Source organism: Typha latifolia, chromosome 13 (assembly GCF_019914945.1).
Source record: "Typha latifolia isolate L0001 chromosome 13, TyphaL0001v2, whole genome shotgun sequence".
NCBI classification, from domain to species: Eukaryota; Viridiplantae; Streptophyta; class Magnoliopsida; order Poales; family Typhaceae; genus Typha; species Typha latifolia.
In genome coordinates, this window is record NC_133098.1 from 3,122,522 (window position 1) to 3,149,593 (window position 27,072).

The 27,072-nt window shown below is 35.8% G+C and overlaps 2 protein-coding genes across 2 annotated transcripts; both read left to right on the plus strand.

Annotated features, from left to right (window-relative positions):
* Window positions 1–10,776: 10,776 nt before the first annotated feature.
* Window positions 10,777–14,108, plus strand: LOC140800149 (serine/threonine-protein kinase RIPK-like). Its single transcript, XM_073154813.1, has 6 exons — window positions 10,777–10,826; window positions 12,113–12,362; window positions 12,523–12,658; window positions 12,742–12,878; window positions 13,345–13,468; window positions 13,585–14,108. The coding sequence occupies exons 1-6, from the start codon at window positions 10,777–10,779 to the stop codon at window positions 14,106–14,108; spliced, it is 1,221 nt and encodes a 406-aa protein (XP_073010914.1).
* A 1,219-nt stretch (window positions 14,109–15,327) lies between these two features.
* On the plus strand, window positions 15,328–17,837 carry LOC140800151 (serine/threonine-protein kinase RIPK-like). Its single transcript, XM_073154815.1, has 5 exons — window positions 15,328–15,660; window positions 16,052–16,187; window positions 16,338–16,477; window positions 17,041–17,164; window positions 17,278–17,837. Exons 1-5 carry the CDS (start codon window positions 15,328–15,330, stop codon window positions 17,835–17,837), a joined length of 1,293 nt encoding a protein of 430 aa, XP_073010916.1.
* Window positions 17,838–27,072: the final 9,235 nt, after the last annotated feature.

The following is a 27,072-nucleotide window of genomic DNA, read 5'->3' on the forward strand; positions in this document are numbered from 1 at the left end:
GGGACTATTAGCAAAAATAAATAGGCACAAAACTATGCTTAGTATCAAGGTTGATACCTAGCTAGCATATTCCTAACAATATAATATAGAATCCATCCAAACAGAGGTGAAGACCTGGACTCTCCCCAGGTTAGCAAGCCAATTTATTGGCTATTTGGGGCCCGAATATTGTATGGAAAGTGCAAGAGAAGAGGTTTTTGTTGGTGTGTACGTCTACTTTTCAGTGAGAATTACAAACAAAACTCTTACTAGCTTTTCTGCCCTGTCAATAAGAGGAGCCTAGCCTTGAGAGGGGATTTGGATCAGATTTTTTGATTGATCCAGCTTAAATATTTGTTCTTGGCTTGACCCATCAATCACTCAGACCGAATTGGATCGGGTTCTAATTATATTAGTACACTATAGCATGTTACCTTCCACTAACTTATAATGGGCTAAATTTTAAAAAAAAATTATAAGGTTGAGGTAATGACCCTCCATAAAGATATTTCAATTATATTTCATTGGAACATATTTATATATTAATATCTAGTTTACTAAAAATTTGATAAAATTAAAAATATTATGAGAATAAACCTATATAATGAGCCGAGTGACAGATTAAAATTGAGTGAGTTTGGGTTGAGCCCAATAATTATCTATACATGTGCCATACTACTGTCTTTGTGTAACAAAAAATACTCGGTCAGTCTTAACCTCACCACCCAACTACTTAACTAGGCAAGTAAAATTATCTTATCTCCCTTTTATCACTTGGCAAAATAAATGAGCTGCAACTGCTCAGCTTGGCTTGAGTCCGATTGAGTTGAGCCTAATTGAAATTTTTTTAAGGTAAGTTTAAGCTAGAGCTAACTTGCTTGAATTCGACTCAATAGACTAAATTCAAATATATATATATATATCTTTATGACTATTGGATCAAAGATCCAGTAGCTCGGCTTAATATAGAGAAGTTATATTCCACTCGGCTTGAGAATAAGTTTCTTTTAAGCTTGAGCTCAACTCAAACTTAGTCTAACTAAAAATAACTCAGCTTGAAAATTGGCCCGGACGCTCAAGTACAGAGCAAGCCTAAACCAAATTTTAGCTTATACTTTATTTTGAATCGAGTTTGACTCACTTAGAATCATGTTCGCATGAACTCATATTTTTTTTAACCTTTAGATACAATATGGTGGAAAAAAAAGATTTCTAGATTTTTAAAAATAATTTATCGTACTTTTTTCTTTTAGTTTGGATTAAAAATAATAATAATCTTATATTAATATAAAGGCATGAATTCTATAAAAAAATCTGACATCAAATCAAATAAAATCGTTATAACTTTATTGTTTTATTGTACTTATTGAAATTCATCCGACATCAGTTCAGTTCGATATGTTATTATTCCAAGTAACATATTTAAAGGAATAAGAACAACAAATAAATTGAATTCAAAGAATTCACGATTTCCAAAATTACTTCTCCATTACTTTTTTCACAGTGGGTTTTATGAGTAAAAAAAAGTCAAAAGCAAGAAACATGGAAACAGAGAAGCAGAAAGAAAGGAGATCAATACAACAGAGTTGAGCATTAAGAAAGAATACACTATTGGTCGACCCCAAAACCATAGGAGAGTTCCACGCCAAGACCTTCACATCGGGCGGCGCGGCGCGGCGGCGACGGTGAGAATAGCATGAGAGAAGTGAAGAAAAGGATTGAGGTAATAATTATAAAGCAAATAATGAACAACGCTAATACGGCAAAGTAAGAACCCGCCCTTAAAAGTGGAACAAGCACCGGTGCAAGGGCGGGAAGGAGGCGGCCCATGGCAATGACGGCGAGGAAGAGGCCACCAGTAAGGCGGACAAAACGATTCGAACCACAGGCTTGCCGGAATTCAGCTACGGAATCCATTTGCGAAGGATTGCGAGATCAAGCAGCAGCAGTTCGAAGCGACAGGAGTTATTCTTTGGGTCATTGGTTTTGGATTTGCGAAGTGAGAGGATATGGACGAGTATATATAGATGAGAGTTTTTGAGAGATCCGAGAGTAGCTTAAAAAAGGGCCAAGTGAGTCTAGTAGAAGTCACGATCAAGACTAAAACTTTCGGGGTTAAGAAAGGGAATAAAATGCGTGGATAAAGTTTTTGTTAGAATAAAAGATATACACGATAAGACTGAAACTTTTGTTAGAATAAAAGGTATACACATCACTAAAATCCAAACAATACCTCATAAGTAAGGCAGTCAAAATAATCGAGTAGGCTCGAGTTCAGTTCGAGAATAGGCTGAGCCGAGCTTGATCATTAAAGCTAGACTTGAAATTAAATTTGAGCCAAGCTTGATTCCGAGTTGGCTCGATAAGACTCGAATATATATGTATATATGAGTAATATTAAACTAATATGAACCATCAGATCAAAACTCTTTTACCCATTCAAAATTTCAGCCATTATTTTCTGACACAAATTATTTTTATTATTTGTAATTTATATTTTGGTTGGTTACTTATAGTTTTTGACACAGTTATCTTTGTTACTTATAATTTATATTTTGGTTCCTTGTAGTTTTCTAACTTATCTATCTTTATTGTTTGTAATTTATATTTTAGTAATATTTATATCTTTATAGTTGAATTAGGTTTTATTTCAAGCTTGATTCAAGCCTAAATTAATTCAAGCTTACTCAGGCTCGAAAATGGTTTGAAATTGATAAGGCTTGAAATTGCTAATTGAGCAGCTCGTTTAAGCTCGAAATTGGCTCGGATTGAAATTATTTTAATTCAAGCTTGATCACAAAGACAGGCTCGAAATTAATTTCAATCCAAGCTTGATTAAAGCCAGGCTCGATCAAGCTCGACTCGTTTACACCCCCTACTCATAACTATGCCTCTCAACATTGATGTTCAAATTCATACTTTAACATTTATAAGTTTTTTCACGTTAGCTTTAGATCTTCGAAAGTCTTAAACACTTTAGTTTGATGATGTAGATTTTTTGAATTGAGTGAATAAGCCTAAGGACCAAATTGAGACGATAGAATCTATGCACGTGGTCCAAAAACTTCGAGCTATCTTGTGATCCATCTATTAACCCAAATAAATTACATAGCTGAATTCCTGCGAACCTTTGCGCATGATAAAAAAATATATAAAAAGAAGAAAAGAATAAAGCTTACATTTCATTTGTGGAAGGTATTCATTCAATTTTGCCAAATTGGCGTTGTTCATTATATATATCACTACGTGGGCCATACTTCATGCTTTTTAGTTTTGTTACTTGTAAACCCCACCGTAAAAAATGGCATGGAGAGATACTCAAACATCCAAATCTTCAAATATACGTGTATATCGCGTGGGTAAATTTTTCTATGCGGTGCATCACGTGACCAGTCTATATTTCCACAAGGCACGTAGAAATATTTAGACTCAAATATGAGTCCAGATATAAGTTCTATAGGCCACAACAAGCTTTCAAAAATACACATCTAAAATACAACTATAATCATAACACCCTCGTAGTGGCTCAATACAACTAATAAAGATAACTCTAAATAAAGTAAAAGCAACTACTCCTCGTTGCCCGCATCTGTTTCCCCCAACTCTAAAATGATGTCATTAAGAGATAATGAGCACACAGCCCGGCGAGTAGAATCTATACAATCTATAATAATAAAATCATATGTGCATATTCCAATGCATGCCTATAATTGCTAACAATAGGATCAACTTATTTAAATGATTTACAATGAGTTACTAAATCATTGCAACCGATATAGACTACACGGCACTATCTTGGAACATGCCAACTCCTAATCATATTAGGATAAGTCTACACAAGTATAAAGATTGATAAAATATCTAATTCATATAAATCTCAATCGTAGTATTTACATGTTATACTTAGAAGTAAAAATAGTAGTTTTTCTCATATTCACGTAAGTCAAGGAGGTTTAGTCATTACATGCTCACCAAAGCATTAATCATATTTTATCATAGCTCACCGAGCCATTTACCAAATAATTTAGATATTCTCCAGAAATTATTCATTACATAACCATCCATCATCTCATATATCGAGGACGGATATATACACATCTAGCAGTAATGTCAGTAAAACATGCATGGCAACACTGTATGTGATCGGTTGTCTGTGACCATCAGACTAAGTACCCCGGTCGTATGACCATATCTCACTATCTCTAAATCATCATCGCCCTCAGCGGAATAGTCAAGAGCCCTCAGCTCATCAGTGGACGCCATAATTCTGCGTCGTCAGGTACCGCTAGAGATATATCTCTGTCTTACAATTATATTCTTACTATCATCATAATCTAGTTCTGATCAGGTAGTGTAATTACCTGAATGCCACTCAGGCTATCGACCTTAGGTGTATGCCACTAATAATATAAGTCATATACGATACACTCTACCCTTAACCCTGGCTAAGCGAGTAGAAGGCATTGCATAGTCAGAACACGACTACTAATGATAGGTGAAAGTGGTGCAGTGTCTGTGGATGTATAAGTCATGTCATAGCCATCATGGTTATTACATTTTATATTTACTACAAATATTTATTCAAGAGTGCCTTCTACTAGGATACATATAGATCATAGTCATCATGGTTATTACATTCTATATTCACTACAGATATTTATTCAAGAGTGCCTTATACCAGGATACATGTAGATCATAGTTACACTAATGCCTGTACAAACATTAACATTCCCATAAAATCATGAAGAGTATATTATCAATAACTACACATGTCAATATATATTATGGTACACTAAATGCATGTATTAATACTAAGATTCCTACAATATCATGAAAAGTATACTATCAACAACTACGCATACTGGGATACATAATAGTTATACTAAATGCATGCGCTAACACTATCATTCTTATAACATCAGGAAAAGTATAATAGTAGTAATTACATTGTTCTAGACTTGTATAAACTCTACTTGTCTAGGGTCTTCACAGTACTCTAATTCCCCTCAACTAGTCGGTTCCTCCGGAATCCCAAAATTATCATTGCACAGTGTCGATGCTAATAATTCACGCAAGTAAAGTCATACGTAAGGTTACTGAATTAATAGAATTAATTATCTTATTAGAGAATTTAGGTTTAGGCCTGACACTGTCGATGACCCACGTCGTTGATAGCCCACCCTCGAGGTTGGCGGCCCGCGACCATCACCGGAGGTGGGTGGTTAACTAGAGGGAAGGAGAGGGGAAAAAGGAGAAGGAGGGCTCGGCTCGACGGCGACGAGGTGGCCGATGAGGCGGCGAGGCGCACTCCATGGCCGACGACCATGGAGGTCCCCTCTCCTTTCACTAAAGGCCCGAAGCCCATCTAAGAGAGTTCCTCCCCCCCACCGGAGCTCTCGGACCGGCGGTTAGACACGAAGTTGTCAGCCGTCGAGGACTTCGATGACGGCGAGGGGGAGGGATTAATTTGCTGGAATTTAACAAGGAGTAGGGGCTTACCGAGGGGGGTCTCACGGCTGGCTTTGTCGGCTCCGGCATCGACAGCATGAGAGAAGGAGAGGGAGAGAGATGGTGGGGTGGAGGGGAAATATAAGAGGGTGGTGTACACGGAAGGAGAAGGAGAAGAAGGACGGGGTGGCAAGTTGGGACGCACGCGCTCGATGATTGCGTCGGAGATTTTTTTTTTTTATTTTCTGGGTGTTACAGATACTTTTGGAAATCGTGAATTCTTTGAATTCAATTTATTTGTTGTTCTTATTCCTTTAAATCTGTTAAAATAACATATCGAACTGAATTGATGTAGCCGGAGTTGGATGAATTTCAGTAATCACAATAAAACAATAAAGTTATAATGATTTTATTTGATGTCAGATTTGTATAGAATTCATGCCTTACCCTACGTATTACGACTCCCAAATTTCCCTCTAAACATATATTTTTATCACTTTAATATAAGATTATTAAAAAAATTTATCCAAACTCGAGGAAAAAAATATGAAAAATCATTTATAAAAATTTAGAACAAAATTTTCCATCATAATAAATACTAAAATATCAAAATTATCCATCAGTTTCAATTACATTTTACTTACTATATTTAATCTTTGAAATTTAAAATAAAATAAACTTCTTTTTCATATTCTCTCTCATTTCATCTTTCTCTTAGCCTATGGATAAACAAACGTCATGCTATTTAATGGACCCATTGTTCTAATAATTATTTCTTATTGTATCCAAAGGTAAAAAAAAGAAAGAAAAAAGAACACGGGCGTAGACGAATGAGTCAGTTCAGGGTCAAACTCGGTATAAAATTACTTTTAAGCTTAAATATTGGTTTAGGCTCAACTCAGCTCGACTGAGCCATAACTTATTCTCAAGCCGAGTCAGATCAAGCCCTTTATGTTAAGCCAAGCTACTGGATCTTTGATCCAATAGTCATATAAATAAATTTCAAGCTTAAAATATTATTTAGGCTTAACTCAAATAGAATTGAGCCGAGCCCTTGTGCCGCTTATTTATTTTGCCAGGTGAAAAAGGGAGATAAGATAGTCATACTGCCTAGTTAAGTAGTTGGGTGGTGAGATAAGCAATAGTCTACGGAGTATTTTTGGTTATGCAAAGCTAGTAGCATGGCCCAGGTAGAGATGATCATTGGGCCGACCCATTCAGGCCTAAGTCTTTGCCTACCCAATCCAATACGCTTGCCAATGGCTCACCTCCGTATATTTAATTTTATAATTTTTTTAGTTTCACGTTAGATATTTAGTAAACTGGATATCAATATAAGTACGCTTTTATAAAATATCTCTATAGAGGCCTATTACTTTGACTTTATAAGATATAATATTTTTTAAATTTGGCATATTATGCTAAATCTATTATGTCTAATTCAAGCCTAATATTTTATAGGCTAGTAAACAATAACAACTATAGTATTCTAGCTTAACTTGAACCCAGCCTAATCCAAATGATTAGTGGGTCGGGTCACGAATAAATATTTAAGACCAAACTCGACCTAGCTAGCCCGATCACCTCTAGCCTCTTAGCCCAGGCTCCTCGGATGGATGGCAGAAGAAAAGCAAGTAACAGCTTTGCTTTTAATTCTCACTGAAAATTAGACGTAAACACCAACAAATAACTTTTTCACTTGCATTTTTTTAAAAACAATTCTATATCATTTTAAAAAGAATAAAAAGAAGAAGATCAACAATAATAATAAAAGAAAACTAACTCAAGTGTAAGGAAATCCATAAATAATCCTATCTTACTAAATAAAAAATCAAGTGAATTTTCAGTTAATCCTTGCCCGTAAATAGCTTCTGATATTGAACAACAATAGCTTCAGACAAGAACCCATTCTGGTGCTAACTCTCTTTAGTGCAGCTCTCCAAGCTATTGACCCTCTGCAGGCCCAAGTCGAAGCCCTCACCAAAGCTCGTAAGACGAAGCTCACACAACAACATCGTGATAGAGAGAGATTCTGGATCCTTTCTACCCACTATCCTGGGGAGACAAATGAGCCAATGCATTGGCTTGCTAACCTGGGGCTGGGGACTGGGGAGAAGTCCAGGGCTTCACCTCTCTCTGGATGGATTCTATCCCCTTCCTATTTACCTCTTATATTGTATAGGTGTCAACCTTGATGCTTAATAGCATACTTTTGTGCCTATCTTTGCTAATACAATTCCTTTTAACAATTAAAAAAAAACAAAAAGAAAAACAAAGATTACCTCCTTATTAACAACTAAGTTGAACTAGATTAAGCTCGTATGCGTCCAAAATGTTTTCAATGGACATAATGCGATTTAATCAGCTGGATTTGGTTATTAGCAGAGTTTTTTTTTTTCTTTTTGTGAAAACAATACAATTCTACTATTCTATTGACTTTAAAAATGGCACAAGGAAGAAGGCTTAGAGGATGCAGAATTAACCTCTCTGTGATGGTGGGAGATAAAAAAAAAAAATTTAAGGTTTCATTCACTTTTAGAATAAACATAGACTTATTTCACTTTTATCCAATATTTTTTATTTTTCTATTAATATTTTGGCTTTGAGAAAATATCCTTTCAATCATTCTTTCCATCTCTTTTTCTATTTTTTTTTCTTTTCTCATCCATTAGAAATAGTATTTTGGTCATCTGTTAAAATATCTATATTGATTTAAAAACCAAACACCATAATAGTCTAAACAGATATAAGTTTTTTCATGCAGATTTTAAAATTTAACATAACTAAACTAGTACGAAAGTTACTCCACAAGTGAACGTAATTAGCAGAGTGTGGAAATTTTCAGCTTTGCTTAGAGTTCGTTTTCGATGTTTGCTTTGTTACTAAAACAAATCCTTTTAATTAAAATGAATGAGCTTAGAAGAATAATATAACAATACAAACAAAATGCATCAAAATGAATGAGCTTAGAAGAATAATATAACAAGATTTAACAAAACACACTGTAGAATATGAGTCATAGTGGCAAAGCTTATCACTTGAGTCTTTGATACACTGTGATGCTCTCCTTAATAATCAAAAGACAAACGACTTCTAAGAGAATGGTGTATCAAATATACAACCTACAAGAGAGTTAAGGAGATAACAGTAGAAGTTATTGGAAGAGATTGCTCAAATGACAGATGAACAAATATGCTCATAATACCAGATGAAACAATTTAAGCTGGGCTGGCCCATTTATTTGGTCTCATCTTACTAATTAATACCAGTTCAAACATTAGTACTTTTTTTTTGTGCATATATTTTGGGACAGCATAGCATTACTTTGTTTGTAGAATGTTCCTAAAGTGTTTATAAGCATTGAATTACTCCTTCTGTAGTTACTCCTCACCTTATTCATCAAAATTGAAGAAAGAATAACTATTATTGTTATAACTCCCTCCCCATTATGCATCTATATTCAAGACTTATGTTTGTGAATTGGGTTTGTTTTTTTAAACTTATCATCGAAGGAATATGTACGTTTTCAGACTATTTTGATCCATAGATATGGATTTGTTCGACTCCTAAAAAGCCAGTATCACATTTGAAGATTCATTATATCAGTAATTCGCTCTCTGTTGTATATCTCAGGTGGTATTCTTGAATTGTAACCTGTCTAAACTAATGCCATTGAGAAAAGTGAATTGCTTTTGAAAAAAAATAATTTTTTTAAAGGCAATATCAAACCTCCACGAATTGATAGAGAAAGGTGGATTTGACTTGATACATTCTAACACTCTCCTTTGTTTCTGGCTACTATGAAACCTTTTGGAGACTTCCACTTAGTCAACTTCTCTATATACCTTCCAAAGGACAACCATCATTCTATTGGAGCATTGAAACATTGAGATATCCTTGAATGACTTCAGTATTTGCCCAATGATCTAATGTTCTTAACAATAAGTAATATCTGTGTTCATATTCATGTGCAGAATTGGAAACCAGATGAGGTCAATTCATCTCTCCACCATCAATTTGGCAGAGACTTTTGGAGGTTTGTTGTAAAAACGTCATAATGATGACCTCATCTCTATCATTTCCTTCTGGTTTCTAAATCTAATCTGGGGGCCAAAAGAATATCTTACAGAACTCTGTGGGCTAGTGGCTCATTGATCTCTGCAAAGAACTACAAGCACTGAATACTGAATAATTTGCAAGTTTACTGAATCATTTGATATAGTTTATTCTTAGTACTAATAATTGATTGGAAGCCAAGCAGATGGGGGTAGACTAATCTTGTGTCTTTGACTGCAGTTATGATGTCAATCTGATGCAGTAATTGTTGCGTGTGTCACAACTCCGATTGTAAAACTAATCATATGATGGTTTCGTATGGCAAGGATTCTGGATTTGCTGTTAGCTTCAGTATGATGACCTATTTAAATTTAAAATAATAAATGAATGAGATGTTTGATTAGAGATTTATTCCTCATGTGATTCTTGCATTTATAGTGTGAATGCACACATCGATGTGCTGCTAATAATCACTTAAGCTTGAATCTATAAGAGAAAAGGAAATGAAAGGGACTTAAGAAGCTCACTTTTTGCATCAACTAAATCACATGAATGATAAGTATTCAGTAACTACCATGAAATAGTTTATATAAGCTTCTTGTCTATGTTTTATTATGCTTACCATCTCTTTATATTCTTCTTTGCTGGGTATCTTCTAACTGCTAATCTATCTGTTTCATCTGAAATTTATGATCAACTTTTCCTTTTGTTCTTTATTAATTTTCTCTATTTCAATCTAAAAGTCAGAAATTATGATATTTGTACTCCAACTCTGGAGATTGATAAAAAAGTTTTGATTGTGAAACAGAAGATGCTTAATTTACTCCATCATACAGACAGAGGCAGTCAGCAACTTGACATTAGTATATCCACTGAGAACTTGCACAGAATTTTTTTTGACATTTTTCATTTGACTCAACTTCCATGAAGACATGGTTAACATTGATAAAATAGAAAAATGTACAATATGTCCTCAATAATAACCATGATCCTCCAAGATGCTCTTCTGCATCCCTGAATGATCCTAATCACTGAAACTTCTTCTATTAATGTAATAGGAAATGTCCTAGGCATCAAGAAATCACCGATTGACTTCTTCGTTACCTTTCATTTGGTACGTAGTGAAAGAAATTAGCAATAGAGCCTTAATATGCTACACTACATTTTTGTTTGCCTCATCTCAGAAGATCTAAACACTTGTTTTTCTCCTTGACCTTTCAAAGCAACTGAGATTAAAAATAAATCATCAATAGAAAACATTGAATCAGGATAAAGAAAACAAGAGGAAAGCAGATGCTTCCGAAGTTTGTTCCATCTATTTCTGATAGTAATTTAGCCTTTGGATGTTCAGAATATCTTCATGCAGACATGCTCCCCATGAGTGGAGATTCTAGCTATCAAAGTTCTATTGTTTATTCTTAACTAGCGTGAGACTTGGTCTACAAGCCAATAGAAATTTCCACTTTTGAATAAGTGGATCAATTTGTATCATTCATTTCAAAATAGCAGTTCAATTGTCTATGTACCAAATGACAAGATGTTCCTTCCCCATCATCATTAATGATATTATACAACTATAAACAAGATGCAAATATCCCCTAAATTAATTCTATGCTTCTAAGAATAAGGTTGTCTTAAAAGTGTATATATATTTGCACTATTTTCTCGTAATTGATCACCAATAGACATATGGCATCAAAACAATCTCAGGAGACAACTCACCAATAGCCCATCTTAACTAGCATATGACATCTAAGTTGTCCTCGCCATCACTAAGTTCTTACTAAAAGTTGTGATTAATTAATGAGGAAATCCAAAAGATGATAGAAATAGGAGAGACAGCAAAAGCACTTGTTCCTTCCTTTTGAAATCATTCAAATTCTCTTCTTCTTCTTCTTCTTCCTCTCTCTCTCTCATTTGTTTTTTGGTGTGTGTGTGTGTGGCAAACCAAGTCTATATCTCGAAGTAGAACTGCTATTGGAAACACTGAATTCTTCAGAGGTATTATTAAAGTACACTTATGCATAAAAAAGATCCAACTATTCGCTTTCATCGAAAGCGATGTAACTTATTCCTTAAACAGTTTGAAAATTTAATCTACTTTGCTGAGAAAAAAAATCTCAAATTCTTATAAGGATGCTTATTAAGGTAGTATAAAATGAAGTTGCTTGTACTCGATCATTTAACTATGCCTTGCTAACAAAGTCTTATCCTTTTGTTTACTCGTTTAAACCCACCAAACAACCAACGGCCATTCCCGCCCTTTAACAATCCCACAGTTTTGATCTTTTATTTCTTTTTATAATGACTATGTCAAGGGATCACATCCATGAGTAAGCTAATCCTTATATATATACATATATATTTGCCATATATGAAACATGGACGCACGTTGAGTTGTGAATCTTTGCCCCCTTTCCCTTCTCCCTCTTCCCTCTTCCTAGTTTTCCATAATCCTCTCAATTCACGTTCTGATCTCCATCAAGCCCGCCAGGAAAATAATACGTCCACACTTACCATTAAGTTGTGCAAAGATGGTGAACAATTCATGGAAGTCTTGTTTCATGGGATGCTATGGAAAGGTTGATAAGGCCACAATAAGACGAGAGAGAAGGCGTGGTGGTGACACCCCACTGCTCTCACCGGAGGACTTGTCGTTGTCGTTGACAATGGTCGGGTCGGATCTCCATGCATTCACATTCACGGAGCTCAAAGATGCAACGAGGAACTTCTCGCCGTGTAATTTCTTAGGATCAGGCGGATTCGGGCCTGTCTACAAGGGTTTTGTCGACGAGAAGTTGAGGCTTGAGCTAAAGCCGCAGGCGGTTGCCGTGAAGTACCTTGACCATGAAGGTCTTCAGGGTGACAGGGAATGGCTAGTAAGGACTCTTAATACGATGAGACTTGATCTCCACCGTTCTCTATCTGCTTAAGCTTTTACAAAGATTGTTGACTTGACTTGGAATTACAATAGTTATAAATTTGATCAGCAATTTCAAGTTTTCTAGTACTAATTTTGATCTATGTGACATTTTTCAGGCTGAGGTTATGGTTCTTGGGCAATTGAGTCATCCACATCTGGTAGAACTTATTGGTTACTGCTATGAACAAGAGCACCGGATGTTAGTGTATGAATTCATGGCCAGGGGAAGTTTGGAGAACTATCTCTTCAGAAGTAACTTCTCTTCTTCTCCTTCCCTATCGTTGTGGGTGTCAACATTTACATGATTATTATGCTTAATTTTCTTATGGCTGCAGGATCTCTTACTTCTTTACCATGGCTGACAAGATTAAAGATTGCAGTAGGAGCTGCAAAAGGTCTAGCCTTCCTTCATGAGGCTGAGAAGCCGATAATTTACCGCGATTTTAAAGCCTCAAACATATTATTAGACTCTGTAAGTCACAATCTCTGCTCCTTTGCATCCTGTATGAAATCTATCAGGTCAGAAGATTGTGACTCATGACAACAACTAGTTTCCTGTCTTATGATTCTTATTGGAAGGTTCAGGAAGTCTCATAAGCTAATAGGAGTTGGAAGTACACCTTGATAGCTTCTTGTAACATATAATTTAGCAACCACTACAAAATATATCCTATAAGCTGATGACAGAGACTTTTCATTTATATTTGTCCTATTTTGACCAAAATTTTTCAAGGGTATAGACAAAGATTGGTTTAATTAGAATGATGGTGACACTGATTACAAAGTTATGGCGTCCAACTAATTCTAAACCTCCCTCTTAGTTTCAAATCTGTGTACTTCTTTGAAGAGGTCAAGAGAACACATGTTTGCTGCTATGCACTTATAACTTAGGCTAACATTTTGCAACTTTGATCTTATATATGTCCTTCAATTCTCAGGATTACAATGCGAAACTTTCGGACTTCGGACTCGCAAAGCAAGGTCCTGAAGACGATGAGACCCATGTCACGACACGCATCATGGGCACACACGGCTATGCTGCACCTGAATACATCTTGACTGGTATATATGTAACATGCATACATATAAGCTTAGTTCAGTTCTGTTCAGTTCAGTTCAGTTCAGTTTACTCAGATTGAGAATTTCACAACTTTATCAATCTTCCTTCTAATGTCTAGGCCATCTTACTTCGAAGAGCGATGTCTACAGCTTCGGTGTTGTATTACTTGAGATATTAACTGGACGACGGTCCATCGACAGAACAAAACGGCGCAGAGAGCAAGACCTAGTGGACTGGGCTAGACCTTACTTGAAAAATTCAGATAAGCTACACAACATCATGGACCATAGCCTTGAATTCCAGTACTCTATAAAGGGTGCACAGAAGGCTGCACTAGTAGCTTACCAATGCTTAAGTAACAACCCCAGGTCTAGGCCTCATATGAGAGAAGTTGTAGAATCCTTGGAGCCTCTTCTTGAGTTCGACGACGTAGAAATCGGTGCGTTCATATACACAGCGAAGGATGAGGAAGTTGATGCAGAGGAGATGGATAGAAAGGCCAAAGGAAGGCAGCAATATCTCCATTACAGGCATAAGCAAAGGTTTCCATGTTCAGCTATTCATGCAGAGACTCCCATTAGTTATGATAACTCTCTTGGACAGTGCTACCAGAGATTTCCAGGCCAGGAAAGAGGAGTATAGATTACAGACTACGGCAAAGCTTGTAGTCTAAGTATTTTCAGGCATCAAATGGCAAAATGTTATCAAATCAGATCATTTTACCATTTGGTTATATGAGATGTAATAGGGAGTGATGTCAATAGGAGTTATCTTATAAATTGAAAATGCACCTTGTGGAGATACTTTTACATAACTCCTATATAAAGCACACAAAATGAAATTATTTAAGTTTTAAGAGTTTAATCTTACTATTACTAAAATTTCAAAAAAAAGAAGTTATTTACATAACCAGTGCTTTAAAAGAATTACTTAAAAATATTCTAATGCACAAAGCTATTACTAACACAACTACTAAAGATAAATAATATACTTGATTTAAATGAACAGATGTTTTATATTTTAATTGACAGGTGTGTTTAGTATTCTAACAATTGTGATTGTAAAGTATACATAATAAATACGCTGATGCGCATCCAACGCTTATTATGGTTCAAATTTATGACCACCTAAGGTTAAATGGGCCATGCTGTCACACCTCAAATCCAAGATTAGATATAAATTGGGTTATAATCTTATCATCTTGAAGACCCCACCAAGCTTTTAATTGGGAAATCCAGCTTGTTTAGTTATGTGTGTTAGCCTTTGTAATTGGCCTATCCATGCGAGAGTTGAAACTATAAATAAATTTGACAGCAAATTACCCACTGCCAGGAGAAGCCGCTGCCTAATTATCAACCCATCGTTATGAACAAGGTTGGGCTGTCAACTTAATTTCTTGCAAAGATTATATATATATATATATATATATATATATATATATATATATATATATATATATAGGGAATTATTTAAAAAGTATCATACATCTGTCTTTTATTATCACTGAATCCTACAATACCAGTATTTTATCATTTACCTTTCTAAATTTTATTTTTATTGGCTCAAAGTACCTGGACATTTATAATAAATTGTCTATATATAAAATACGTTAATAAACTACATTCCTTGCACTCAATCCTTTCTTCTTGCTCTTAAAAGAAGAGGCCCAAACATTTGTTTAATAGATAAAGAATTCACTGCCCATATGTTTGACACACGACTTTGAGCATCCATTGTTTTCCTTTTTTCCATTGGCAAATCTAGCTATATTTATTGATATTCAAAGACTAATTAACATAGAAGACGTACACAATTCAATTTGGATCGATCAAGAGTTTGCAAACCAACCATCTACAAAGATATGCCGAACTTTTTATGGAGGTTAGTTTCCATTCTGTGGCATTGCAGACGAGGACACAGACACGGCCGCCGGAGTATCACAAACTCCACCTCATTCCTCTCGCCTGAGGATTTGTCCTTAACGTTAGCCGGATCAGACCTACACGTGTTCACGTACGCAGAGATGATCGCGGCGACGAAGAACTTCGCGCCGTGCAACCTCGTCGGCTCCGGCGGGTTCGGACGCGTCTACAAGGGAGTCATCAACGATGGTTTGAGGCCCCGGCTGGCGGCGCAGACGGTGGCGGTGAAGTATCTGGAGCCGGGTGGGGTTCAAGGACAGAGAGAATGGCAGGTAAAAGTTGACATGCAATAAAATAGGGAAATTTTCAACTAACACCCTGGTAAATTTGACTAAGATAACTAAACTACCAGGGGGTATTTTAGTAAATTTAGTTAGTGTGAGATTATGTTGGAAAGTATTCCAGGAGCAAACCATAATCAAAGTTAAGATTGAGTGGAATTTTGTGGAGCCGATTTAGTGCAGGTAAGCCTGAGTTTGTAATTGAATGTATGTCAATACATTGATCGTCGATCGTGACGACTCCGATCATACCTGACTATAATATAATTGGGTCATTGGATGTGGATGATTAAAGCGTTAAGGAAATGGCAGAATATCGTATGAGAATTACAAATAACTTGAGATAGAGTGCTAATCACAGAGTTACTAAAATGTTATGCAGACTGAAGTCATGTTTCTTGGGCGACTAAGGCATCCGAATCTGGTGAAATTGATCGGTTATTGCTACGAAAAGGAGCACCGGATGATAGTGTACGAGTTTGTAGCCGAGGGAAGCTTGGAGACCCATCTCTTTAGAAGTACAATTTATTTCCCTTTTCCTCGTTTATGATTTCAGATGGCATTTAATTGTTCAGAGATATATGCGTCTAAATTAGATTGCTCATGGAGACAGCTCACGTATAAAACTCGTCGAATTTTGAGCTCAATTTTCTTATATGTGCACGCAGAGCCCCTCTGTGATCCTTTGCCATGGCGGACGAGATTGAAGATTGCAGTAGGAGCAGCGAAAGGCCTCGCCTTCCTCCACGAAGCCGAGAAACCCGTCATCTATCGTGATTTCAAAGCCTCAAACATATTGTTAGACCCTGTCTTAGGCTCTGTTTCTGTAAGTCTCCACCTCTGCTCCCTTCTCTCCCGCATTTAATCCACAAGATTGTGACAGATCTGTGTGTTGGTTTCTGGCTCAAATTGAATATAGGCGTTCGAACTAGTCTGCGGCCGTTCGAACGCCCGTCTTCAAACTCGTGGAACACTTCGCAATTCTAGAGTCGTAGGGTCAACGATCGAAGTCTGCTCGAACGTCTTCTTTCTAACAGAGCAGCAGTTTTAGATCATTTTGCAACTGGGGTTCGAACGAGATGTAATTCGTCTGAATGAGCTGCAGATTTCTTTTCCCCCAGTTTGTCATGCCTATAAATACTTTATATCGATTGTAAGACATTAGGAGAGACAGAGATAGGGATTTGTAGGAGAGAAGGACCTCGTGAGATAGCACTTCTATATTGTATTAGGGAGTTACTGAAGCTTGAGAATAAGCAATACTGTACTAATTCAAGATTTGTTCCTTTACGACTGCATGCATATAAATAGGCCGAAATGGCTATCAAATTTGCAATCCTCATGTCAATAAGATCAGAATTCACCTCTCAGGATTACACGGCAAAGCTTTCGGATTTTGGACTTGCAAAGGATGGCCCAGAAGGAGATGACACCCACATCAGCACAAGCGTCATGGGCACGCATGGCTACGTCGCACCGGAGTACGTCTTGACCGGTATGCATTAGAATTCGCATTTTGATGGCCTGTGATGATAAAGATAATCGACAAATCTTCTAAATCTGATTGATAGTTATTAAGCATCGATCTGAATGATAACTTGTATCCAGGACATCTCACTGCAATGAGCGACGTCTACAGCTTCGGAGTTGTATTACTGGAGTTGTTAACCGGACGACAATGTTTCGATGGAACGCGGCGATGCAGAGAGCGAGACCTTGTGTGTTGGGCTAAACGTTATTTGAGACGGCCTAAGAAAAAGCTGTACAAAATTATGGATCCTAGACTTCAGTACTACTGTCAAAAGGATGCAGAGAAGGCTGCTATGGTGGCTTGCAAATGCCTAAGTAGCAACCGGAAGTTGAGGCCGAGAATGAGAGATGTTGTTGAGGCTTTGGAGCCTCTTCTGGAGTCGAACTATGCACCGACCGGCCCTGCCGTCGGCCCGGTGGTGACGGTGGAGGAAGACGACGAAGAAGGCGATGAAGAGAAGAGGGATGGAGAGATTATAGAGATCATGAGCAATGGACATAAAAGAGCATCAAAGTTTCGTTATAGGTGCAAGCAAAGGTTCCCAAGTTCAGCTATCCATGCTGAGACTACTACGGACTTCACAAGCTCAGTGAATCATGATCAGAGATGCCCAGGTGACCAGGAAAGAGGGGCATAAGCCATGGAACAAGTATAGTCAAAAGTTTATATAAAGATCAAGTGACAAAATTTATACTCCTGAGTCCATTAACTGTGTAAGTAAAATCATCAATCAATATGAAAAATATGTAATAATGTACACTTTCCTCAATAACCAAGATGCTAATAGAAAAAGGTAAAGCTTTCGGATTTCAATAACAGTGACGTCTTGACCTGTCTGCCTTAAAATCTCATTCAGGAAGGAATACTATGCAATTACTGTGATAACCATTCTGAACTCTTAACACTACTTCAAAAATTAGGCTCTCTTATCTTGTTTACAACTGTTTTTTTTTTAGAATTACCATGTTTGCATTTGGATGACCTTCTATAAATTTTACGCTAAAAAATGATAAAAAGAATGAATGATTATACTTCCCTCGTAATATATCCAACATATGTGCATATCATATAATTGTAATTGTTAAGCAAATGAAGGATAAATTGCGTCCAGGGCCTCTCCATTAATCTCAATCAAATGTTACAAGTTTGATACACGGGGAAATGATAAGCTTTAAGTCACTACCAACAAAACAAAGAAAAGGAAGTACTGAGCTCAGAGTACGTACAAGATATATATAAGTGGAACAACATCCAAATTGCTCCAGAATAATAGGCCAGATAATTAAAGTTTCAGGTAGTGCAAAGCTTCAATCAACTAGAGGGATGATGCAAAATACAAAGTCCTCAAAGCTCTAATGACTTTCCTAATACAACAGAGATATGCTCTCTATCAATACCCTCCCGTTTGATATCTTATAAATTCAACACAAAGATATTTATAGGTGTAGCTTGGAAGGCAAAAATCTAAACCGTCACACCATGAATTTGAATGAAGTCAGGCGTTGGAATGGGCTTGTGAACGCCCATGTTTAATTTGAGCCAAAACCAACGAGATGGACATAGACCATGGAAAATTTATTATCAAAGTTTGTATGAAGATCAACTGAGAAAATTCATATTCCATATACTATGTAAATAAATCATCAACCAATATGAATCAACTATGTAATTGCGAGTAATCAATATGATGTGAGAAAAAAAAAATGCATAACTTCCCAAAAGAGAAATAGGATCAACAGCAATCGCTGAATGAAAAATTGATATGGATTGGTTGATCTCTGTGACATCTTCATATGGATTTATTCTCAGAAAAATCGAAAATTGCCATAACAAAGGTGCTCAAAGATTTGAAAACATAGAATGAGAAATGATACACTATCAGTTGATTCCTACTGCTATTTGAGGTAGTAATAACAAGACAATCAAGGAGATACACTAATTTCCCTCTGTTTCTTCTCATAGAAGAAGTCTCAGCTGAAGACATACAGAGAGGGAAGATCAGTAACCGATGCCAAGGAATTCTAAAGATCTCATAACTTATAACGATAACAATAACAAAAGAAGATCTGTTCACCGTCCAAATTCTTATCACATCATGTGGGGGTGGGAGGGGAGAATCGATCGAGATGCTGCTCCACCCGCGCGCTGACGATGAAGAACATGGTGAGGTTTCCGGCAACCATGAGAAGAGTTAACGTATTCAAACCCAAGAACTCGACCGGGCCTTGATAGTAGTGGATGATGACGAGAATCCAAGAGAGACAGAAGAAGAGCAAGGCGAGACATGCGAGCACGAGGGTGTCCTGGCTTAAGACGCCATTGATGATGCTCAGGTAGCCGTACAAGTTGATGGCCTTGTCAACGTGTTTAAGCGTGATGACGAGGACCGGCGTCCTACGCCAGTTGATGAATCCTTCGTTGTTAGGTTCTGCCATGGAATGGAATTCTTGGAAGAGGGGAGAAGAGGTGGGATAGATTGAATGTGAACGCAAGCAAGAAGGAGAAAATTTAACCCTAGGTAAATTTGTAATCACGCGCCGCCACGGTTGAACGGCACGTCGTTTTTCATTTTTTCCGCAATATTTTTTGATGTGGGAAATCCCTTCCCAAAAAAGAGCAGATATCGTCGGATAGAATAATATGAATGAAAAACTTCTCATAGGCTTAATCAGATCAAATCGTTTAAGTTGTTGGTAGACTAGCTCAAAATTCTCGGCACGGGAGGGAGGCGGAGAGAGAGAGCGGGGCGAGAAACCGACGGAGTTGGGGGGGCGAGGGGAGGGGGAAACGGAGGTGGAAGGTAGAAGGGGCGGCGTTGGAGAAGGAGAAGGTAGCGGGCTTGGCCTAGCCGGCTCGGCTCGGCTCCACCACCCACTCCCCTAGCCGCACAAAGAGGCCGGCCAACCCCGAGCCTGACGAGGAGGGGGAGAAAAGAAGAGAAGGAGAAGAAATCGGACGAGACGAGGCGTCCGGTGCGGACGGGTAGAGGCCGGGACCGGGTCAAATCGTGGCGACACGAAAGCCGAGAAGGGGATGGGTCGAGTACCAGGGCACTCGGCCCAAGCAGCGGAGACTAACGGCGGTGGGGCGGTTTGAGAGAGGAGAGAAGAGACGGGTGAAAACGGGGGAGAAAGAAGGGCTAAGGGAAAGAGAGAGGAGGGGAGAGGGAGGAAGAGATATCCACAATAATTAAACAAGAAGGTCTATTCACTGATGAAACAAACTAATTCATTCTTATTGCGATAAAGAAAATTGCATCTAATTTGCTTAACGTAGTCATTGCATCCATGCCTAATTATGACAGGTAATAATACATTCTCTTTTTTCATGACAGCTAATACAGTAATTTCAAATGATTTTATTTACTTTATATATAGAACGTTACATTATATTTATAGATGATCAATAAAAAGTGAAGAGTGAAATCTAATTCAACCAGTGAGTGCGTGCATACTTCCATTGCATCATGTGGGAGCGACGAACCGATCAGTATGCGGCTCCGCCGCCACGAGGAGGATGATGAGAGCCCCTGTGAGGAAGACGGCGAGCTTGGCAAGAGCGTACGTCCTCCACACCAAGTACCCGGCAGCGCCGCCACCGGCGGCGAGGCGACGCGACGGCGGACGGCCACCGGAGGCGGCGATGGTGACATGGATTAGAACGATGTTGACGAAGAAGACGGCCAGGTTGAGGATCTCGAGCGCGACGAAGTGCAAGTCGAAGAGGCGAAAGATGGTGGCGAGGAGGTCGAAAACGGTGAGGGCGGTGGCGGTGACTCCAAGCGTGGCGACGAGGATCGGCGGCGGTGGGTTAGGCCGGCCGATTCGGCCTGGGAGGTTGAGGAATCCTCCGTTCTTTGGTTCGGGCATCGGATCTTGGAGTTGGAGGAGGAGGAAGAGTTGAGAACTTGAGATAGGATGGATCCAGACTCCAGAATAAGACTCGTCGAACTATGGAGTAGGCGAGTGATTTAACTGTCTTTATTTTCTTTTTATATTATTTAGCAAAATAAATTAATAATACTACTTGTGTTATTTGTTTTCCGACGAGTTGAGAATTACTCTTTAAGGCTTTTAGCTTCTTTTTTTCTTCTCTCTCTCTCTCTCTCTTTTTAAGCTCCCGATCTACGCTTAGATCTTTGTTGGTTTCTCGAAGATCTCGATGTGATTACCACGTAGGAATCGACACACAGGATCACGTAACCATGATGTGATCCATCGAAATGCACGCGTTTATAAGAGCATATACAAGGAGAGAGGCTCCGAAGCCCGAAATGCACCCAGCTATTTATAATATATATATTTATATATTTTAAATTATTTAATAGGTTCTTTTAATTTATTATTTTTTATAAAAAAATATATAATTATAAAACTCTTATCGAGATATTTAATATAATACTAATATTTATTAGTTTTAGAAATAATTTTTAAATTACTATTTTAAAAAATGAATCTAAATAAGTATTACTAAAAGTATCAAAATTACATTACATGTTATTACTCAAAATATCAAACTTACATTATACAAAATAATTAAAAATTAATATTTAATAATAAAAATAATTTTAGAATATTAAAAGTATAAAATTTAAAATAACTTAAAAATAATTTAATATTATTTTAAAGTAAAACTAATTATATGCTCAATTTAATAAATTAGATTATTTACTAAATAATACAGGATTAAAATTTTTTTGAAACCTTTATAAGATATATAAAATTAGAATTTTAAATAATTAAATAATTATTTTGAGCTGGGCTCTAAATTATTGGACGAGGAGCACTAGTTTATGAGTTGCTGTAGGGGTAAATTGATTGCCATCATCCACATCAGCTGTTGACCGGGCGGTGGGGGGACCACTGTAGCCTGTAGGTGTTTATGCAGTTGTGTTCGAAAAGAAAGACGAGATAATAATTACTTATCTTAATATTTATACGATAATATCTAAGTATCTCTTATCTCTTTTTCCATCCAATATTTACTAATTATTATTTCATTTTTAAAATATTATTTTCATTAAATATTATTCAATCACTCTCTTATTTTCTAATTTTTTCTCTCATCTGGTATTATTATTATACTATATTAATTTATAAGGAATCATAAATATACTATATGTTAGAATAAATTCTCTTATATTAATATAATTATAATAGTATTAAACTTATTCTAGAATGAAGCTCCTGTTCGACCTCAGTCGAGGCGACTACTAAGTGTCAGTGATCATGCCATGATGGGCCCCTCTTTATAGCTTGGACTCCAAGTTTTGAATTAGGTATTACGTGGCGAGCCACCAAATGGTTATTGGTGGGTAAAGAGAGAGAGAGAGAGAAGTTGTAGGACCACATAGAAAGCATAAAACACTCAGGGTAGTCCAAGCACACCTGAAAATGACTTTTAAACTGATTTAAATTTAATTTGATAAGATTTAGATCATAAATAAATTACTTTGTCTAATTTGATTGTTAAATAAATTACACTCATTATCTAATTCATTTAGGTCTTGTTTACTTTAAATCTAGTGACTTTGAATTAGTTGAGCGACTCATAAACTAGTTCAGTGACTAAAGATATATTTATCTTTTTTATATGTAATTATATTTATAATAAAAAACAGTTTTCTTATAATTTAAAAACATAATAAATTTTTTTTTTAAATCTATTTATAATTTAAATAATTTCCTTTATAACCCAAATAAAATATATAAATTTAAATAGCTTGTGATTTAATAATTTGTTTAATAAATAAGTCGTGTATATATTTAGAAATTTTTATCGGTTTAATGATATATTGTGTTCGTATTTGTATTGTCATGAATCATGATCGGATCAGATTCTGATTAATCTAACCTAATTACCACACTTTATGTAATAGTGTCCAATAACATCCCATAAAAAATAACCAAATTTATTAAGATAAAAAAAAGAGTACAAGATGTAAATTTCAAATGTGTGAAAAAAAGTATTTCTTAGGAACAAAGTCAATGTCGTCACCGAGAGTCAACAGAAAGAAGACGATAATTCCGCTGAAAATTAGCGATATCTTTGACCAAAATAAGACGATGGACGCCAAGAACTTCGCCGCCGCAACCGGTGGGTGGTGCGGCGCCGGCGGTAAGCTGGCGGAAACAGTGACGGAGAAACATATCATCAAAAGGCTGAGTAGGCATACCGCCACGTTTAGAAGGATAGAAAAGCAGAAAGCCGGTGCGGCAAAGTGACCGCCGTAGCCCGCCGCCAAAACTAGTACGACCCCAGTGGCGGAGAGAAAGTGGTCAGACAAGGAGAGGGTAGCGAGGAAGACACCACCGACGGCGAGGAGAAATGGACCGCGGCCACAGGCTTGCCGGATTTGAGCTCCGGCACTGAAGAATTCTCTGCGGATGGGTTCTGCCATGGCGGGCGGCTGGAAACGGAGATTTGAGAGAAGATAGTGGAAGAAGAGTAGTTCTTTTAGAACTAAGATGAATCTATACCCTATTTCGCCCACTAATTTTGTCAAAAACTTTGGAAAGGTACTGAATCACGACTTTGAGCTCGAATTCCATCCAGTTTTATCGTGCCGACATTGAGACGACTTTGTTTTTTCCCCTTTTTTAATTAAAACGTCGACTTCACAGATCGAGGTCGGTGAAGATGGGAGTGCAAAAAGACTAATACACCCTTTTTCACGGGTTGGAACCGGTACCGGGAAACCGGTACCGGGTGAATTTTACCGGTAAAACCGGCTCTTACAGCCGTCAGATTATACTTACAATTTATTCTCGTGCATTGAAGTATTTACCAAGTTTCTATATTGCACGATTTCCGAGGCATATAATTTATAATGTTAATCCTATACAAATAATATAGACCGATTTATCCGGAGTTTTTAGCAAAATTAGTCTGTTCTAAACGGACTACTCTTAAACTTATTTATTAAATAAATTTTAATTTATTATAGTCTCTAATAAAAATGTTGATCCGTACCTTAGTCTTTTAGAGCAACTCAAATGGAGCTCTAAAATTAGCTTCAAATTTGGAGCTAGGAATAGTGGGGCTCCAAATTTCGAGCCCCACCACGAAAATGGAGCCCGGCTCCATTTATCATTTCAACCTTTTAAAAATATCAAAATTGCCCAATAATTATTATATTTCAATAATTTTAATTTTATTTTTATCTTTTATTAAATAATTTAGTTAGTTAAACTGAGTATATAATTAGTTTTACTAATTAGTTTTTAATAAAAATAATACCATTGGAAATGTCTCATCGAGACCTTTAAGAGCAACTTCAACCGTGCTCCAAAATCTAAATTTGGAGTTCGGTTGTGCTCCAATGAAACTCTAAAACTAGCTCCAAATTTGGAGTTAGCAATAGTGGAGAAATTACCCAATAATTATTACATTCAATCATTTTAATTCAATTTATATCTTTTATTAAATAATTTAGTTAGTTAAACTGAATATATAATTAATTTTACTAATCAGTTTTTAACAAAAATAATACCATTAGAAAGGTCTCATCGAGACCTTTAAAATGAGTCTAATATTAAATTATTTTTGAGTCAATTTAAATTTTAAATTTTAAATTTTTTATTATTTATAAAAATAAGCCTAATAAATTATCTGTCCTAAAATATAATTACTCAAAATTATTACCAATGTAAATATTAAATATTAAAATATATTAGATAATTTGGTCAAGAAAGAAGGTGGCTACGAAATAGGAATCGGTGACTACGGAGATGACTTACTAAAATATTAAACATCTATTGCTTTTATTATGTTTGGTTAATTTATGCTTATTTTGTGTAATGTAATTTTGATATTTTTAGTTAATGACATGTAATGCTTATTTCGATATTTATTTCGTGTAATGTAATTTCGATGTGTTTAATTAAAAAATTAGTAATTTAAAATTACTTCTGAAACTATTGAATATTAGCCTTATTTTAAATATCTCAATGAGAGTTTTCTAACCATATATTTTTTATTAAAAAATAATAACACTAAGATAACCTATTAAGTAATTTAAAATAACTAATATAATAATATATATTATATTATTATTTTAATATATATGGAGCTCGTTGGAGTGCACGGGGCTCTTGCTCTATTTTTGGCTCCATATTTAGAGCCTTTGGGCTCCAAATATAGAGCTAGCGTTAGAGATGCTCGTAGTTGAGAGTTTAATTAATATTTTTAAAAATATTAATCAGTTCAGTGTTTTTGTTAGGAACGGTGAATTAAAAAAACTTAGTTTATGATCAACACTGATAACGTAACCTCTTTTTTTTGGGTATCCTAATACCCTCTAATTATTAATATAAGGGTTAGAAATTATTGAGAAAAAGTTACATGGGAAGAATATCTTTTTGGAAACACATCTCCTTTCTCTGTTTAGATATAAAAATTAATTATTTAATAAGAGATTCAAAATAACAAAAAAACTATTTCATACCCCTCTCTCTCCAATCTATATAATATCTTTTGTCTCATAATATACTTAAAAACTGAATTCAAATATTAGTTTTTGAAAGGTATGATTCAAATACATTTCTCTCGGTATTCTAAATAATATTCAAAATGACGTTGCTTTAATCATTCTCTCTAATAGGTTTAGAAAATAATTAGTACAAAATCTCTCGTATACTCTTAAGTCCATCAATGGCTAAATTTATAATACGTCATAGGAAATTGGATCTACCGAAATAATAATGAAGCATAAAAAAATATTTTCAATCATAAAGATTTTTTACATAGCAAACCTCTAAACGGGGTCCTCAAATTAAAATCAATCATTATAAACTATAAACTACAGCAGTTGCAGTAGACTTATAAATCACCTACTAATTTCAACAACTCTATCTAATAACAATCTTGATTGCTAAACCCCATGATACACCACTTTTTATTATTAGTCCCCTGCTTTTTGTGACCTTCAGAGTTGATCATTTTGTTTAACTCTCAAGACAGCGATTCATCTTGATCTGATATAGATAAGATGTTTAAAAAATGAATTCAACATCTAAAAAACTCTTTAAGGATAATCAAAATGATTATGTTCGGTTAAATTAAAACCTCCTTAATTACCTCCTTCAGATAAGGCAAAAAAATCTCTTAAAAAGATTCCACGGAAATCTTATAATAAGGTGAGATTCACAATAATGTTTGGGCCAACTTAGCTTGAAAATTTTCATAAACACCACTGGCGAGTTACAAAGTAAGAAGGGCAATAAAGCTTATATATAAGGAAACAGAAAAATAATATATGTTAAAATAAGTTCTCTTATATTCATAATTAAACATTAATATAATTATAACTTATTCTAGAAGGAAGCAACTGTCGATCTCAGTCGGGCGACTACTAATTGTAAGCTTGGACTCCAAGCTTTGAGTTAGGTATTACGTGGCCAGCCACCAAATGGTCATTGGTGGTAGGACCACACGGAAAACAGTAAGGCTAGTACAAGCATACCTGAAAATGACTTTTAAACTGATTAAATTTAATTTGATAAGATTTAGATCATAAATAAATTACTTTGTCTAATTTGATTGTTAAATAAATCACACTCATTATCTAATTTATGACACGATCCGTCAATCCCTTTATAACACGATATAATATATATAAAACTTTTTTTATAATTTGAAAAAAAACTATTTATAACATTAAAATTATATTTATAATTTTGAGAAACTCTTTTTATAACCTAAATAAACTATATAAATTCGAATAACTTGTGACTAAATAATCCTTTTAAAAATCAAGTTGTGCCTATGTTTAAATTGTTTTGATCCGTTTAGTAAATATATTGTTTTCGTATTTGTATTATCATAATCTTATCCGAATCTAACTATTATAACCCAATTACCACCCCTAAATG